This window comes from Gadus macrocephalus, chromosome 13 (genome assembly GCF_031168955.1).
Source record: "Gadus macrocephalus chromosome 13, ASM3116895v1".
NCBI lineage: Eukaryota > Metazoa > Chordata > Actinopteri > Gadiformes > Gadidae > Gadus > Gadus macrocephalus.
In genome coordinates this window covers 5,912,661-5,929,587 of record NC_082394.1, presented here as the reverse complement: position 1 = coordinate 5,929,587, position 16,927 = coordinate 5,912,661, and the positions used below count along the sequence as shown (strand labels likewise).

General features: G+C 45.6%; 1 protein-coding gene across 15 annotated transcripts in view; it reads left to right on the top strand.

The window, feature by feature from the left end:
* LOC132470114 (rap1 GTPase-activating protein 1-like) overlaps nt 1–16,927 on the top strand; it is a 114,239-nt gene that overhangs the window by 92,431 nt on the left and 4,881 nt on the right. For 11 of the 15 annotated variants that reach the window (XM_060068346.1, XM_060068335.1, XM_060068333.1 and 8 more), the window contains 11 exons: nt 432–515; nt 638–738; nt 1,526–1,655; nt 7,971–8,126; nt 8,686–8,757; nt 9,641–9,727; nt 10,676–10,822; nt 13,105–13,236; nt 15,146–15,223; nt 15,886–15,995; nt 16,525–16,638. In XM_060068346.1, the coding sequence (XP_059924329.1) occupies nt 432–515; nt 638–738; nt 1,526–1,655; nt 7,971–8,126; nt 8,686–8,757; nt 9,641–9,727; nt 10,676–10,822; nt 13,105–13,236; nt 15,146–15,223; nt 15,886–15,995; nt 16,525–16,638 (1,211 nt within the window). The remainder of the gene's footprint in view (nt 1–431; nt 516–637; nt 739–1,525; nt 1,656–7,970; nt 8,127–8,685; nt 8,758–9,640; nt 9,728–10,675; nt 10,823–13,104; nt 13,237–15,145; nt 15,224–15,885; nt 15,996–16,524; nt 16,639–16,927) is intronic. The other 4 variants (XM_060068342.1, XM_060068344.1, XM_060068345.1 and 1 more) reach the window with 3 other exon arrangements.

Here is a 16,927-nt window from a genome sequence, read left to right as displayed (position 1 = left end):
CTTTTTGCTTTATTGATCTCCTACGGGAAGTGTGGTGCCACAGCAGCCAGTACGGCACAGCAGTAGAATAAACAAAAGAGAAAGAGATAAGCAAAATAGACAAGGCAACAACAGATATACAGAAAATATGTGTCTATGGAGTACTCATAAGAATAATAGAATTGTAGATGATAAAGAGGATAAATAGAAAGATTGTTGCTAGTTTGATTGGGATGGGTCAGATAGTAGTAAGGTGATCATCTTCAGTCACTCTCATCAATACTCATTGGCCGCAATCCAGCCATGATTCTGCATATTTAAATATATCTGCATTACATCAGCATCTATACCTCATACATCTCCCTCTCTTTTCACCTCCAACATGGCGTGCCCAAGGCTTTCTGATCCAGGCCATAAATCAACTGCTTTCTTTATTCTAACTCTGTTCCCAGGCCTCCAGACTCATCGTCACGTTTGACGAGCACGTTATCAGCAACAACTTCAAGTTCGGCGTGGTCTATCAGAAGTTCAGCCAGGTGAGTGGGACTTTTCACCGACTCCTTTAATCTTTCCTTGCCGAGCTTGTCGTCGCAGTTGTTGTTCACTTTCAAAGTAAAATATCAGTTTCTGTTGTTTTTATTGCTAACAACCCTGACAGACCACCGAAGAAGAACTCTTTGGGAACATGGATGAAAGTCCTGCCTTTGTGGAGTTCCTGGAGTTTCTGGGCCAGAAGATTGAGCTCCATGATTTCAAAGGGTAACCTTAAAACTTGTTTTCTTTCTCCCTTTGGAGCCTGCGTTAATTGGCCCTCTGCTATTCTCTACCAGCAACTTCCTCGATCATGCATCAAACTCCAGGCAGCTTGTTCGTTCATCCCCCTTGCTGTAAAGGAATGAGGCCACCAGGGCTTCTGTCATGCCACTAGCTTGCTCGCGATATATTTTTGTGATTCTCTTGAGTTAGTGCCATGCTCTCTGTAGTCACTGTTGACATTGTCATTGAACGTACATAGGTGCCCTTGTCTATCCCATAATGAGGGATAAAAGCTCTGGAGTGCTTTAGCAGCCTCGCTCTCTCGCCGCACACGGGGATGGCTTCCCGAACCGTATCTCTCTCCTCTCCGCCTCTCTTCTCTCGTCTTCTCTTCCCGCCATCCTCTGTTCTTTTCTCCTCCCTCCTTCTCTCTTCCCTTCTTGAGGCGTCCCCTCTTCCCTGTGCGGCCCCTCTCTCCTCGTCAGCACTCTCTTCTTCCTCATGTCATTCATTTTCTTATTTCTTCCACCTTATCTCTTTCACTTTCTTCCCTGTTCCCTCTTCTCCTCATCTCCTCTTTGCTATGTGGGGGACATTCCCGCTCCTCTGTTCTGCTCTCTTTATTTCTCACCCTTATCTATTTAATGTTCTCTTATCTCCTCTTCGCCTATTCCTCTTCCCGCCTACCTCCGTCCCCGGTGTCCCCATATCTCTCCTCCGCTCTCGTCGTTCATTCGGTCATCGTTTCACGCCTCTCTCCTCGCCCTTCTTTCCTGGTTCCTCATCCCAGGTTCCGTGGTGGTCTGGACGTCACCCACGGGCAGACAGGGACCGAGTCGTATTACACTAACTTCCACAACAAGGAGATCATGTTCCATGTTTCCACCAAGCTGCCCTACACAGAGGGAGACTCACAGCAGGTACCTCCATTTCTTACGTTACGTTTTAACTCGGGTGCAACATTTGAATGTGAACTGATCCATCGCTGGACTGCTGGACATGTATTCAGCATTGGAACTCTAATATAACCAAGCACTTATGTGATCATTCAGTATATCTAACTAACAGAGGGCGCGATCGCTGTGCATGCTCATGATCCCCTTTGTCTCATAATGAGGAACAAAGTAGTGCAGGGAAGGCAAGGAGAATAGCTGCACGAGGAGCGAGATCGAACAGAGGGATTGTTGTAGCGCAAATGGCGGTCACACTTTGGCAGCAGTAGCAGCATGATTAACACCAGGTAGGATACTATAGTGGGTAGGGTTCGACTGACACTCCCAAATGTCCACAGTGTATGGTGAAATCCATCTGCAAGATGTCTTTGCCCCTACCTGCTCCTAACACACATGTATCTGCAATTTCGATGCACTACCGGAAAAGTTTGTGTGGGTGTGTGTGTGTGTTTGTGTGTTTGTGTGGGTGTGTAAAAGCGTGAGGCTTATGCAATGATAAGCATGCCGGTTTATAGGCGACACAAAGGCTCAGCTGTCCCATTTTCCATTTTCTACTAAACTCCCACATGAGTTGACTTCCCATTTCAAGTTCTGATATTGGTGCAGAGAACAGAATCTTGTGTTTTTTCACCAATGAGCTGCTGTTTAATGAACTCTGTCTGGTATCCCATTTATTGATAACAAAACAGCTGGTGCAGTTGAAATCTACAGGCTGAAACCAAAAGTTTAGCGTAATCCAAACATGAAAGCTCAGATTATTTTTTTTCTAATGCCCTCCTTGCTGCTCTAGTCTACTATAGAGACAAGACTACTCTCCTGATTTAATCTGCAAGGTCTTTTTTTACTAGTTTTGTGTTCTTTTGAGCCTTTTCTAAGGCTTACTTCGGTGAGATGATTCAGGGTTACCTCATCTTCCTCTCGGGCCGAGGCGGACAGTTGACAGCCGAGGTTTGGAAGAGAAGGCCACTCAGACCTTTCGAAATACGTATGACCAAAAATCCTAATGTCAAAGAGCCAAGGGGGCGTCTTAGTCACATCCTCTTATCCATCATCGGAGCAAAAGATGAAATTCAGAAATACTCTCGTGACCTGACGTTATGGGATTACTGTTATGATACAAGGATGAATACGAATAGGATTTGAATCTGCTGTCGCAATATTATTGTGATGATGTCGAACATTATGATATCATATTGAATATGACATGCAGAACAGCGAGGCAAATTAGTGATGCAAAATGAGGTGTACAATAACATTACAATATGTGAGAAAAGATTTATCATCACCCATAACCACAGCCCCACCGTGTCTCCGGAGTGAGTTCCAGTCATGGCAGGTGCGGTGCTTCATGGGAAGACCCCCGACCGTGCGTGATGGCTGTGTAATTAGCGGTCCATCTGCAGGTCGCGGTGGGGGTAAAGTAGCACATAGTGAAACCGGGGAACCCCACGCTGCTCCTGAATACCTGCTGTCAACCAACCCGAAACAGTAACACTTCTCCCCGTGTGACCTCCCTCACACTGCTTTTACACACAGTGCTTTTCTATAAATCTTTTAAAACCTTACCATTGCTACCACTAGCTTAATATACTTATATTAAAGCTTCAGCTTTGGCAACCCTTGGGCTTTTTTATGATCGTTGCTTGTTGCTTGTTTGAAATGCAGAGAGCATTTTCAGTCCAAGGCCAATTTGTGTTGATGAAGAGAATGTGCGTTGAAAGTATGTGTCCCCCTTTTGCTGTATAGCTCGTTACATTTGACGTTTCATTTTCAATGTTGCTTTGATTCTGTTATATTTTCTGATATCCATGCCTTAAGGGACAATATCTTTGGAAGCTTGCCGGGTTTTACAGAAGACGATTCTTCTAACAAGCATCATGGCCCGCCGGACATGAGTGGCTATAAAGTAATCCAGTAATATATGGCTATCGAGTTATCCCGGCATCTTTGGCAATAAAGCGATTGCGCATCAAGCAGCCAAACAGAACTGTCCATAAATCTGCAGTATAAATATTTGAGGCAATGCTGAATTATTACATAATACTAATGTCTGATTTAACAGTTGGTATTTTCCGTTCAATGTTGAATGTGCTAAAAACAAAAGTTCCTGAACTGGATCATCTTTATTGATTTGTGTTTCTGTTATGTCTATGTATATTTCTCCCAGGCTTGGTCCAAACAGCAAAAAAACGAAAGTGCATCGTCTTTCTCTGGCATGTTTCGTATTTATCACTGTGAATCTGTTGTCTGAATCTCCCCAATGAATCCCGCATCCAATAACCTCCTTCGAAGTGAGTAAGGTCTCAGGGGGTTTAGGAGATGAAACAACAGTAAAGGATGCTTCTCTGCCCTTTATGTGGGACACTATTATCTATTCTCCACGCCCTGGCTCCTAATCGCTTTTGAAGCCTGTAATTGGATTGTTTCCTTCCTTCCTTCTTTTTTCTCGTTTCCTTTTTTGTTTTTCAAATAGTATACAAACATACAGCCACACATTGACAATACAAAAAACGTTTGCAGTACATTAGACGTCTCTAAATGGAGGGATTGGTTAGCCTTTACCACAGTAGAATGTTATTTTATAACACTAGTGTGGTGAGAGCAGAGATACCATGCAGACGATCATTGCATCATGTGGAATGGAAGATTCATCATGGAGTCGATGAAAGGTTGCCATATCTTTATAAAAACAAATTGAATCGTATTCTTTAGAGAGTGGGTAATTTTTTCCAGAGGAATGCAGTTGTTTACTTCTGACAGCCACAATCCAACTGGTAATGGGAGATCTAACTTCCACTTCATTGCAATACATGTTTGGCATTGGCCACTGAGATTTCTGTTAGCTTGAAAAAATAACTATGTGATGTAATAGCTAATATTAGAATTTGTGCATTCGCCCAAAAGGCATAGCTCAGGGTCCATTGGATTAGTAACTCTGTGAATTGTGGATATAGCATCACAGACCCCCCACCTGAAACCTTGTAGTTAACTATACTGCCAAGAGGCATGAAGGAAAGTTCTGTCTTCCAGATCACATCTAAAACATCAGGGGAGAAACTGGGGCTGAACCATGTAGCTTGGAGGGGGTGAAATAAATCCGGTGCTAAAGTTAACCTCAATCAATCTATATCTTGAGTTCGGAGTACATGCTACCTTAATCCCTCCCCAGTTTTGGGTGTATCTCAATACCTAAGTCCCTCTCCCAAGTCCCTCTCCCACCTATGTCTAGATCTGTCCGGTTCACAGGTTAACAGAAAGACTAACAGGGCTTCATAAACCTTATTGGTGGTTTCATACGGTTGACCATCATGGAAAATAACTGCAATGGGTGACATCTCATGTAGGTTCCCCCTGTCCTTGACGATTAACCCTGATATTACTTCTTAACTGTAGATATTTATAAAGTTGTTGTCACGTAGTTGATATTTCTGCTTTAATTGCGTGACGGACATACAATTCCCATCCATAAAACAATGTGCGATGCAAGTGATACCCTTTGAGGCCAATAGACACTCAAAGTGTCTATTCTAGAACAAGATAGGGACACAAATTTTCCCAGAGGGGAGTTTTGGGTGACAATATCGCCAAAACAAGTGATAAATGAAAGGGTTATGCATAATAGTTCTGATTCACTTTCCATCCACTATCCATCCACTGCAACAGACTTAAGGTTAAGCCTTCATAAGTTATTCAGCTCATTATGCACCAAGACACCCAGGTACTTAAGCCCGTTGACCATTTTACAGGGAAATTTGTTTTGAGTGGGGTCAAAGATAAATACAAGCAGAGGTAGTAATTCACTCTTGTCATGGTTAATCTTATGACCAGAAATTGAGCTGTAAAAGTTCAACATATCTAGCAAATGGACGTGAGAGCATTTAACATTGGTTGAAAAAAGAAGAATGTCGTCTGCAAAAAGTGATATTTTGTGTATGAGAAGTTTGGTTTCACAGCGGCATATATTAAGGTCTATTTGATGGCCTCAGCCAGAGGTTCGAGGGCGAGTGTAAAGAGCACTGGAGTTAGTGGGCATACCTGTCTGTGGCCTTTAAAGATGGGGAAATAGTCTGAAGTAATCCTATTAACCGGGATCCTATCCTTGGGGGATACATACAAATATTTTTTTTTTCTACAAATTGACTATCAAAACCCCATTTTTGGAGAACCCTAAAGAGATAAGTATATTCTGGTCGGTCTAAAGGCTTTGGAGGGAACTGAGGCAGAGTGCAATGCTGGGTAGGTCATTTCTTCGCAAAATGGATAATATAAAAAAATCGACTGAGGTTATTAGCGGAGAGTCTGTTAATTATAAACCCAGTTTGGTTCAGAATTTACAAACTGGGAAGATATGTCTCCTACATCCTGGAGATCATCTTAGTTGTTAGTTTATAATCTGTATTCACAAGGGAGATTGGCCAATAGGAGGCACCCTTCAGTGGGGCTTTCCCTGGTTGGTGAATAGGCCTGAGAGAATGATCCAGGAAATCGTTTTTCTTCCCTGGCTAATTTGAGGATTTCCATTAAGGGGGGAATTAAAAGATCTTGAAATTCTTTATAAAAGTCAAGAGGGAAACCATCTTCTCCGGGAGATTTATTTGAGGTTAACAATTTAACAGCTTCAGTTAATTCAGATATTGAAGAAGGGTGTTTCCGTCCTCGTTAGATAAACATGGTAGATTAAGTGGGGAAAGGAAATAATCAACTGCTGACCTGTCACCACTTGGCTGAGCAGTATAAACAACAATATGTTTTAAAAGCATAAATCATTACCGTGGGGTTGTTTGAGATTCTGCCATCGCTGACTTCAATTCTTCAATTAAATTAACTGTCCTCGTGCTTTCTTCTGTTTTCAACTGCCATGCCAACACTTTACTAGCTGTTTATCCTCGCTCATAGTATCTTTGTTTAGACCTTGTGAATTTCTCTGTTTGGTATTTATCCAAGTTATTATATTCATCTTTTTTGTTTACCAATGTTCTATCGTCTTTACTTGGTTTCATCTGATATGATTTTAAAGCGTTTGAATTTCAGCGCAATATTTATCTCTCAATCCTTTCGTGTAGAAAATAATGGGTCCCCTTGAACAGGCCTTGAGTGAATCCAAGGGAGATTGGCCAATAGGAGGCACCCTTCAGATGGGCTTTCCCTGGTTTGTGAATAGGCCTGAGAGAATGAATCAAAGAAAAATAAGCTATGCGGAGTGTCTTTTTGTTAGTTTAAGAAAACTTTACTAATTAAGGAGAGAAAGTCTGGTTGCTTCAGGAGCAAAGGGTTAAAGCTCTGTCTATTGGATGCTTTTATCTTATTTGGCATGGAAATAGAAAGAACCAAGGGGGAGTGATCGCTCATTAACAGAGAAGGATATCGCAGGTCCAAACCTCTATGACACTGATTGTTGGATAATAATACCATGAGGGTGTGAATGAAAGAGTAGTCCCTGTCTCCTGGCCGTAACCACCATCCAACATCTGTCAAGTTGTAGCCCTTCATGAAATAATTTGTTAACTTTGATCCCTTGGTAAAAGAAAGTGATTCATCAGAGGATCTATCAAGAACTGTGTCCAGAAAAAAAGGGAAATCGCCTCCATTAGCAGCACACCAGATGCTTGTGCTGTAAAGAGGCAACTATTCTGAATAAGTGCTGGGTCGTTGAATTTAGGAGCATAGATGTTCAATAGTGACCAACATTCAGAGTACATATGCCTCTCCACGAACACAAACCTGCCCATGGGATCAAGTGTCTTCTTAGTATTGATAAAAAATAATTTTCCTATTTATGAGGGTTGCAGTTCCTATTGATTAGGTGTTAAAGGAGGAAGAAAACTCCCTCTCTCTCTCTCTCTCTCTCTCTCTCTCTCTCTCTCTCTCTCTCTCTCTCTCTCTCTCTCTCTCTCTCTCACGAGTTTCTTATGTTCATGGCCACAGAGGTGTAATTGTTAGTAAACAATATCTGCTTGGCTTGATTCAGGTGTGTATAGAACCTTTCCCTTTTCCTTTTTTATTTTTATTCAAGCCCTTAGTGTTCAATGTTATACATTTTCCTTCCTTTATTTTCAAACATGAATGCAAAATTACAAAATTGCATACCAAAATAGAAACCAATCATTATTTATGACAATATTTAAGGATAGGGACATTTGAGGAATATCATTATAAATTGTTTGTTGATATCGGTCGCTGATGTTGGTCGATGTATTTGGTTGATGATGTCGGCGATGAATTCAGTCGATGATGTCGGTCAATGATGTTGGTTGATTCCTAGCCTGTGTTTTTCCGTTCCAGTTGCAGAGGAAGAGGCACATAGGAAATGATATCGTGGCGGTGGTGTTCCAGGAGGAGAACACGCCCTTTGTCCCGGACATGATAGCCTCCAACTTCCTGCACGCCTACGTGGTGGTGCAGGTGGAGAACGCCTGCAGCCAAGATGTCACCTATAAGGTGAGCCTTGGAGGAAATATATTAACAACAAAAACAGATCCACCTGCACAGTGTACTGTGGGCGATATAGGAGCAGATGGTAGCCTGGCTGGGGTTTGTCTTTTTTAAAAGGCCAGTTCAAAAGGTATTGGTGAAATCACAAAATGTATCATCCATCTATGTTGGCACTACCAAGGAATGTTCACCTACCTAGAAGGTTGATATTTTTTTCTCATGTTTTTCTTTGAAGCCTCCTAATTTTTTATAAAAGAGGTACTGTTACTGAGATACCTAAAGAAAAGCGGTGTACAAGTCCAATTTATTATTATATTTACTCAAAATTATAAATTTTATTAGGATTGATAGATCAGCCTAGCAATTGGTTCAGTCCACTGGGTAGGCTGAGATGCTCTTATCTATCGTGCATCTGGGTGGACACTCTCAGATTAAACTCCTTTTCTTTCATGTTGTGTTGATTGCCTTGTTCGTCACTTCCTTTTGCCGCTATCAAGTTTGATAGCTTGATAGATGGATTGAGTGTGAAACCAGAGTGCGCTAACCTGTGTGTCTTTACTGCCAGGTGTCGGTGACGGCCCGAGATGACGTACCGTTCTTTGGACCCGCCCTGCCCGACCCGGCCATCTTCAAAAAGGTCAGAGGTCATTCCTCATAGACGAACCAGCTTGACACTAAAACGTTGCCACGGTCTTCCTCTTTCCCCTTGGCTGGAGTCCTCTTAGGTTAAATGGTGGCCCTCTGTACAACAGTGAAGAAGCCTGGTGCAGTCTCAGGATAGTCTGGGCCAGGGTCTTTGACTCCCACACGAAACCCCAATGTCTGCCGTCTACCTGTATGAATCCTTGAGCAAGATTCCCACAAGCCCTACCTTTTGCCATTGACCTTCATCCAAAGCGCCTTTTTGGTGAATGCTAAATTACTTCTGAGAGATGTATTCGTTTTCCGGGCTTGAACACCTGTCAAAAATAGCATCACAACTAAATGCACTCTTAATCGTGTCTCCCTAATTCTAATGTGTTCCCCTCATGTTAGAGGCCTCATTACCTAACAAGGGGTTTTGGTGATGCACTAGACTGGGGAGTGTGCTTTAACTAGGGTTTATTCTTAGAAACCAACCCACCATAATGAGGGCACGGCCTGAGTAATGATGTGAAACCAGTGTAACCTGCGCACTGAATATTATTTTGCAGATGAATCTCATTAAAACACTTGCTATTCAACACGGAACACAATTTGGAAAATACGCAAAGATTGATGTTTAATTAAGCACATTTATAAATGGGTTATTTCCTTTGCTTACAAAACATATATTTCATAACATTATATACATATATATGTCATATAAACATAGGAAATATATCTAAACATATTTAGTGCGTTTCTTTGTGTTTTGCTATGCAAAACTATACTACGGGTATGCGATACTACTATACTACGCTATTCTATACCATACCACACTAGACTATGCTACGCTACGTTCCACTTAAAAAATGCTCTAATACATGATTGTCTCTCAGGGCCCGGAGTTCCATGAGTTCCTCTTCACCAAGCTCATTAATGCGGAGTATGCGTGCTACAAGGCGGAGAAGTTTGCCAAGCTCGAGGTGAGAGGCTGTGGCAGCCTGCGACACCTTAAGCGACAAACATTTAGCACCCTCTGCAGCACGCTGTGGGACGAGTGGTGATGGTAGCTTGTTTATGTGTGTTAGCTCATATGCAGTTTTGGATACACGGTTGTGTGTGTGTGTGTGTGTGTGTGTGTGTGTGTGTGTGTGTGTGTGTGTGTGTGTGTGTGTGTGTGTGTGTGTGTGTGTGTGTGTGTGTTGGTGTGGGTGTGGGTGTGGGTGCGGGTGTGTGTGTGTGTGTGTGTGTGTGTGTGTGTGTGTGTGTGTGTGTGTGTGTGTGTGTGTGTGTGTGTGTGTGTGTGTGTGTGTGTGTGTGTGTGTGTGTGTGTGTGTGTTTGTGTGTGTGGGCACTGGGTGGATGTGGGTGTGGGTGTTGGTGTGAGTGGGTGTGGGTGTTGGTGTGAGTGGGTGTGGGTGTTGGTGTGTGTGTTTTTATGTTACGACATAACTGCCACTGTTGGCATTTATTCATTGTTCCTTAAAAGAAAAGGAAACCCTTGCAAAACGCATCGCGTTAATGTTGAAATGTCCCTTTATAGATTTTTTTTTATTAATCAGTCTAGTGACCTAATCACGTGTGCATGCCTGTGTGTGTGTGTGTGTGTGTGTGTGTGTGTGTGTGTGTGTGTGTGTGTGTGTGTGTGTGTGTGTGTGTGTGTGTGTGTGTGTGTGTGTGTGTGTGTGTGTGTGTGTGTGTGTGTGTGTGTCTACGTGTGTGCGCGTGGGTCCCTACGTATGTCTGTGGGTGTGTCTACGTGTGTGGGTGTGTGTGTGTATGTCTACATATGCGTGTCTTCGTGTGTGTGCATGCATGTCTACGTGTGTGTGTGTGTGTGTGTGTGTGTGTGTGTGTGTGTGTGTGTGTGTGTGTGTGTGTGTGTGTGTGTGTGTGTGTGTGTGTGTGTGTGTGTGTGTGTGTGTGTGAAGGAGCGGACACGCTCGGCCCTGCTGGAGACCCTGTACGAGGAGCTGCACCTGAACACCCAGGCCATGATGGGACTGGGGGGCGACGACGAGAAGCTGGAGAACGGGGCCGCAGCGGGGGGAGGGGGGGGCTTCTTCGAGTCCTTTAAGGTAAACACACCGCTGACGTACCCCCCCCCCGCCAAGACACCCGCATGCTCACTGCTGCTCACAACGTACGAGAGAGAGAGAGAGAGAGAGAGAGAGACATTATTTTGGTATATTATGTTGTTATGCACTGCAGTGTGAAAATACTTTCTCTCTCTCCCGTACTCTATCTCACCCTCTCTCCCCCCACCCCCCCATGAGATTCGCCGTTTTCACACACATGGCAAACTGTGAAAAGTGTAGCAAACCTACTGAAACTCAGAGGGAGCCAGGCCTGCTGTGCCATATTTCACAGGCCTCCTCCGTCTCTCTCCCCGGTGGAGTGTGTGTCTGTGTGGCATCATAGCGGGGGGTGCGGTCCATGACGTGCACGTGGGCGTGGGCGCCGTGGTGCACGTGTGTTGCCTGTCTCCGTTGGTGGTGGTGTGGGGATGGTGGTGGTGATGGTGGTGGTGGTGGTCTCATCATCAGGGGCCATTAGCTTGTTGGAGCGCAGCCTGGACCGGAGAGGTGGTGGTTGTGGCGGTGGTGGCGGGGGTGGTGGTGGTGGTGGTGGTGTGTGTGTATCTGATGGACGGCTTAATGACCCCTCATTAAGGCCTGATGATGCTGCTGGCGGACGCCTCACCCCCCCCTGCGTGTCTCCTTGTCTCCTCCTCTCGTCTTCCCCTTTCCTCGTCTCCTCATCTCAACTCTGTCAGTTCAACATTGTGCTGTTTCGTTATTCATGGTCCATCTTTGGGTGTTGCTTCTCTCCGCACCTCTCCTCTCTCTCTCTCTCTCTTTCTCTCGTTATACATTCATCTCATTCTGGCTGTACCTCTCTCGCTCTTTCGCCACTTTCTCACTGTTCTCAGATTCAGTTCTCTCTCTTTCTCGCTCTCGCTCCTGCTCTCGCTTTTTCTCTTTCTCTCACTCTCTCTCTCTCTCTCTCTCATTGTAAATCTCTCTTGCCAAGTATTACAGGGATCACTACTCATCCTTTCTCGCTCTATCCCTGGGCTAATACTTCTAGAAACTCTTCATGGCTTCATGTTGAAAAACATCATTTTTTTACACTGCCTTTTGTCCAAACACTCTTTCTCTGCCTGCGTCTCTGACCCCGACTCAGAGTTTCGAATAGTTTTTCTTTGATCTATTTTCCCAATCTCTGTCTCTCTTGTGCTCTCTCTGTACCTTGCTTGCACACTAAGTTCCTCATCTCGCTGTATGCTTTCTACATTCTCTCTCAATCCCCCACCTCTCACGCTCTCTCCCTCTCCCTCTCCCTCTCTCTCTTGCTCTCTCTCTCTGCCCTCCCTTCCCCCTCTCTTGACTGCTACTGCCCCCATGTGTTCAAAGTTGGTATATCAGACACATACTCAAACAACTAATTCACACACTTACCATAACAGAGATACGCATGTAGGTACAAAAAACAGAAAGCTTAGTGTCTGGCATGAACAACCTGAACCAGACAAACTCGGTTCTGTCTTTTAATTACAGTGTTTGTTCAGTCTGAATGGAGGACTCCATAGTTATTTAAGCCTCATTTCGTTTGTCTGGTTCACTTCCTCGAGAAATAGGATACATCTAATTATCATCCAAGACACACACTGTTTACTGTTTACGCAGACAGCCGGCTGTCAGGGTAGCCTACTGACGCTGAATGTTTTAATGTGTGAAAGCCTACTGACAGTGTAACATTTGAAAGGCTACCGACTGTGGTGTGTTGAAAGCCTACGGAATGTGTATATTCTGTTATCCTACTGGCGGTGTAGTGTGTTGACCCTGCTGACGGTGTAGTGTTTAATGTCTAAAAGCCTACTGACGGAGTAGGATGAGGCCTCCTACTGACAGTGTAGCGTGTCGACCCTGCTGATGTTGGAGCGTTTGAAAGCATACCGACTCTAGCTTCTGAAAGCCTACTGACGGGGTAGCTTGTGAAAGCCTACTGACGGTGTAACGCGTTGACCCTACTGACAGTGTAGCATGTGAAAGCCTACTGACGATGTAGCATGTGAAAGCCTACCGACGGTAGTGTCTAAAAGACTACAGACGGAGTATCTTTTGAAAGCCTACTGATGGTGTAGCGTGTGAAAGCCTACCGACTGTGTGGCTTCCTGAAAGCCTACTGACGGTGTAGTGACGAAGCGCGTGGAAGCCTACAGACGGTGTTAGTGTGTTGACCCCGCTGACGTTGTCGAGTTTGAAAGCCTACCGACTGTGTAGCTTGTGAAAGCCTACTGACGGTGTAGAGACGTAGCGTGTGGAAGCCTACTGACGTGTGTCCTGGTCTCTCCTAGAGGGTGATTCGCAGCAGGAGCCAGTCTATGGACGCCGTGGGGCTCACTAGCAAGCGGTCACACACTGTCTCCACTAGTCACAGCGGCAGCTTTACCCACAATCCCGCTGAGAGCCCCAAAGCCCCAGGGATAGTAAGTAGAAGCCCTTTGGTTCGCCAGAGGCCCACCCAACACACACACACACACACACACACATATATACACATATAATATCTACACAAAAGAACACATGTAACCCTTAATGTTAACATAGTAGTGTATAAGGGATGCTAAAGTCGTCCCGTACTTTCCTAAAGGCAGACTTTTATTCATACCATTTTCAACTTCAACCTTCTACCGACATTAACACTTTTTTCATCCAGCCACTGTGCACACTTTCATGTCATCTTAACTTTTTCCACCGGCTTCACATTCAAGAGGCCTGTCTAACACACTCTGTTATTTGTGCTATTTCTGTTTCGCCCGAGCGCATCAGCCTCACTCACTCAATCCACTCGTTTGTTGTTTTGTCTTTCATCGGTTGGGAGAGCCGCCCTGTTGAAAACAGAGGTTTAGAGCAACAGGATGTGTGTGTGTTGGAATTCACAAGCTGTGTCTCCTTTGTGGGGTGAGTCCTAAGTGGCCGTCCTGTGACTCCCCCGGCCCCGTCTCGCTGGTTAGTGCCTCTATCCTCCTGAGGTTAGCTGATGGATGGAGCTGACCCCCCCCCCCCCCACCCCCCCACCGCCCCTCCCTCCACTACCTGCTTATTCACAGCGGTTCCTTTGTTGTTGTTGTTGTTGTTGTTGTTGTTGTTGTTGTTGTTGTTGTTGTTGTTGTTGTTGTTTTGTTGTTGATGTAGCACTGACATCCCTGCTCAGGGCACCCGTCCTTGAATCTGTGCATGCCCCGGCTGTTCTGACTAAACCTTCTCTGGGTTCCTTTTAGAGATGGGGTCAAACAGGATCCATCGAGAGGTCTTTTTTCTTCTGTTGGCATTTTCATTGCCAATACCAGTTATGTCTCTGAGGAATAATGAAGGGTATTATGCTATCATTTATTCACCTCCAGGTCTCTCAGGCTTTTCACTTCAGATGGATCTAGTTTAACCCAAATCGATATTGTGCAACTAAGGGCGAAATTGGGCTTGACTTGTGTATGCTACTCCCTCCCCTCTCTCCCTCCCATCCTCCCTCCCTCACTCCCTCAATCCCAATGTCTTTCTCTCTCGCGCACGCTCGCTCTCTCGCGCACGCTCGCTCTCTCGCTCTCCCTCTCCCCCTCGCTCTCCCCCTCGCTCTCCCTCTCGCTCTCCCTCTCGCTTTCTCTCTCGCTCTCCCTTTCTCTCTCCCTCTCCCTCTCGCTCTCCCTCTCTCTCCCTCTCTCTCCCTCTCTCTCTCTCCCTCTCTCTCCCTCTCCCTCTCGCTCTCCCTCTCGCTCTCCCTCTCTCCCTCTCTCTCTCCCTCTCTCCCTCTCTCTCCCTCGCTCCCTTTCCCTCTCTCCCTATGTCTTTCTCTCTCTCGTGCGCTCACTCTCCCTCTCCCTCTTGCTCTATCTCTCTCTCTCTCTCTCTCTCTTGCTCTCTCTCTCCTGTGTGTGTTTCTCTTCTCAGTATTTTCCACTCGCTATGTCGAGGACCCGAGACCAGCCGACATGCCCCCCTGCCTTTCTCTATGTCCTTCCTTCCCTCCCCTGCTGGACCTTGAACTGCTCCGTCTCCTCCTTTCTCCTCTTGACTCCTTTGTTCTGTGTTCTTCAGTGTTCTCTCCTCCGTCTGGAGCCGCGCAGCCAGACCCCTTCTTCTAAGCCGCTCTCATCTGTCCTCGCTGGGCTGCAGACAACCCTGTCTCGGCTGCTCCTGACCGACTGCTGTTTGCATGAGATGCTCTTGATCCTTTGTGCCTCTTTTTCTGGTTTTGGTGGACGCTGCTCTTTCAACCTTAATTCCTCTTTCTCTCTCTCTCTCTCTCTCTCTCTCTCTCTCCCTCTCTTCCTCTCTTCTTCCCCCTCTCTCTCTCTCTCTCTCTCTCTGTTTCTGCCTCCTCTATCGTCTGTGGCTCAGTCATTGCTTGTCCCCGGCAAAAGCCCCGGTAGATACGGACGTCGCGGCAGTGCCATAGGGATAGGCACCATAGAAGAGGTTCCCGTATAACTCTTACTTTACGTTTGCCCTACGCCGTCGACCCCTCGTTGGTCTGTCCCCACCCCTGTCGTTCACACATCACCCACGTCATGTTGTTCCACGCTCCAGCAGGCCCTGTGTGTTCCCTGGTGTTTGTCCTTCTCCGATTTATCCGTGCGTGCTACGATGCCAAAAGATGGGCGGAATACCTTTAGACTTAACGGGGGAAAAAGCCATCGATTGTGTTGTTTTGTTACCATTAAAATCTGGGATGTACCCATTCACTCACACAAAAATAACAAGGCATACTCATGTATTCATGACTACATTCCACGGCATGGGGACTCACTGTCTGCATCACGATTCCCAGTATGTGTCAGAGTTCGTCAGAGTTTAATGTACCGTATGTGGCAGAAACCTGTCCTGATGTAGATTGCAGCCCTGCCAAGCCTAGTGTTGCTCCAGGACGTTATAAGAGGAGCAGGAATACATTTCATTTCGTTTTCCCATGATTCATAATGTCAAGAATTCGCGACACATGAATTATTCATTTCGTTGCACACCACCGTCACCCGCCATTCACTCCTGGTCACGCTGTGCTTGTCAGGGAAGGAGGGGGCCGTGGCTACTCCCAGGGACTGACTGTGTGTCTGTGTGTCTGCCTGACCCCGCACCTCTAGTCCCTGATCATTCCAGGGAAGAGCCCCACCAGGAAGAAGTCGGGACCCTTCAGCTCGCGCCGCAGCAGTGCCATCGGCATCGAGAACATCCAGGAGGTGCAGGAGAGGAGGTGGGTGTGGGTCAGGAGCAGGCCCAGCTCCACAACTGGTTGCATCTGGGTTCTGCCGGAAATGAAAAGGACCATACTGGCGGTCTGGGGAATCAAATTGTAGCAGTCTCTATGACTTCTTTAAGACATCCATTACCAAAAAAATTTTTCAAGAAGCACGACTGCCACACATGTAAACAACACTAGCAACACAGCACTTTGCTCTTTGCGATGGATGAGAGAAATGTAAAGCATGTGTATGGCCGAATAGGTGGCTGTTCAAAAACCTAACTCCATTCGAGCTTGATTTTGGTAAATATTAATATCTACACATTTACCATAACAGAGATACGCATGTAGGCGAACGCAAGTGCACAACGTGGGAGCCTAGTGTCGTGACATGAACAACCTCAAACAGGCAAACTCGGTTGAAACTCTGAATAGTAGTAAGGACACACAGTTTGCGGCTGACATTGACGATATGTACTACTAATGTTGAACACATGAACTGAACCATTTCATCAATCCATCCTTCCCTCTGCTCTTCCAGTCGGGACGTTTCCCCCAACACACAGAGGACTCCAGATGGTAGCCATATGTTCCAGGACGCCAAAGAGTTCTCCTCCAATCACAGCTCTCCAGAGACAACCACAGCCAGGAACAGGTGGCTAGTGCAGGCATTTACTTTGCAGCGAATAGTGTAATAGATAGTAGTCAATGACTGGGTAGAAAAACAGTTAGCTCTAATGAATCCATCGTGCCCTGTGACTTGGTGACGTCACAAGAGGGCGTATCCATACAGATGTATACTGGATGGATCAGTCTACCGGCCTACCCAGTGGACTGTAGCAACTGGTAGGCTTATCTATCAATACATATAGGTGGACACTCTCACTTGTGATGTCACTAAGGCACTGGAAAAGGCAGAATTTGAAATAGCTTGCGATGGCTGA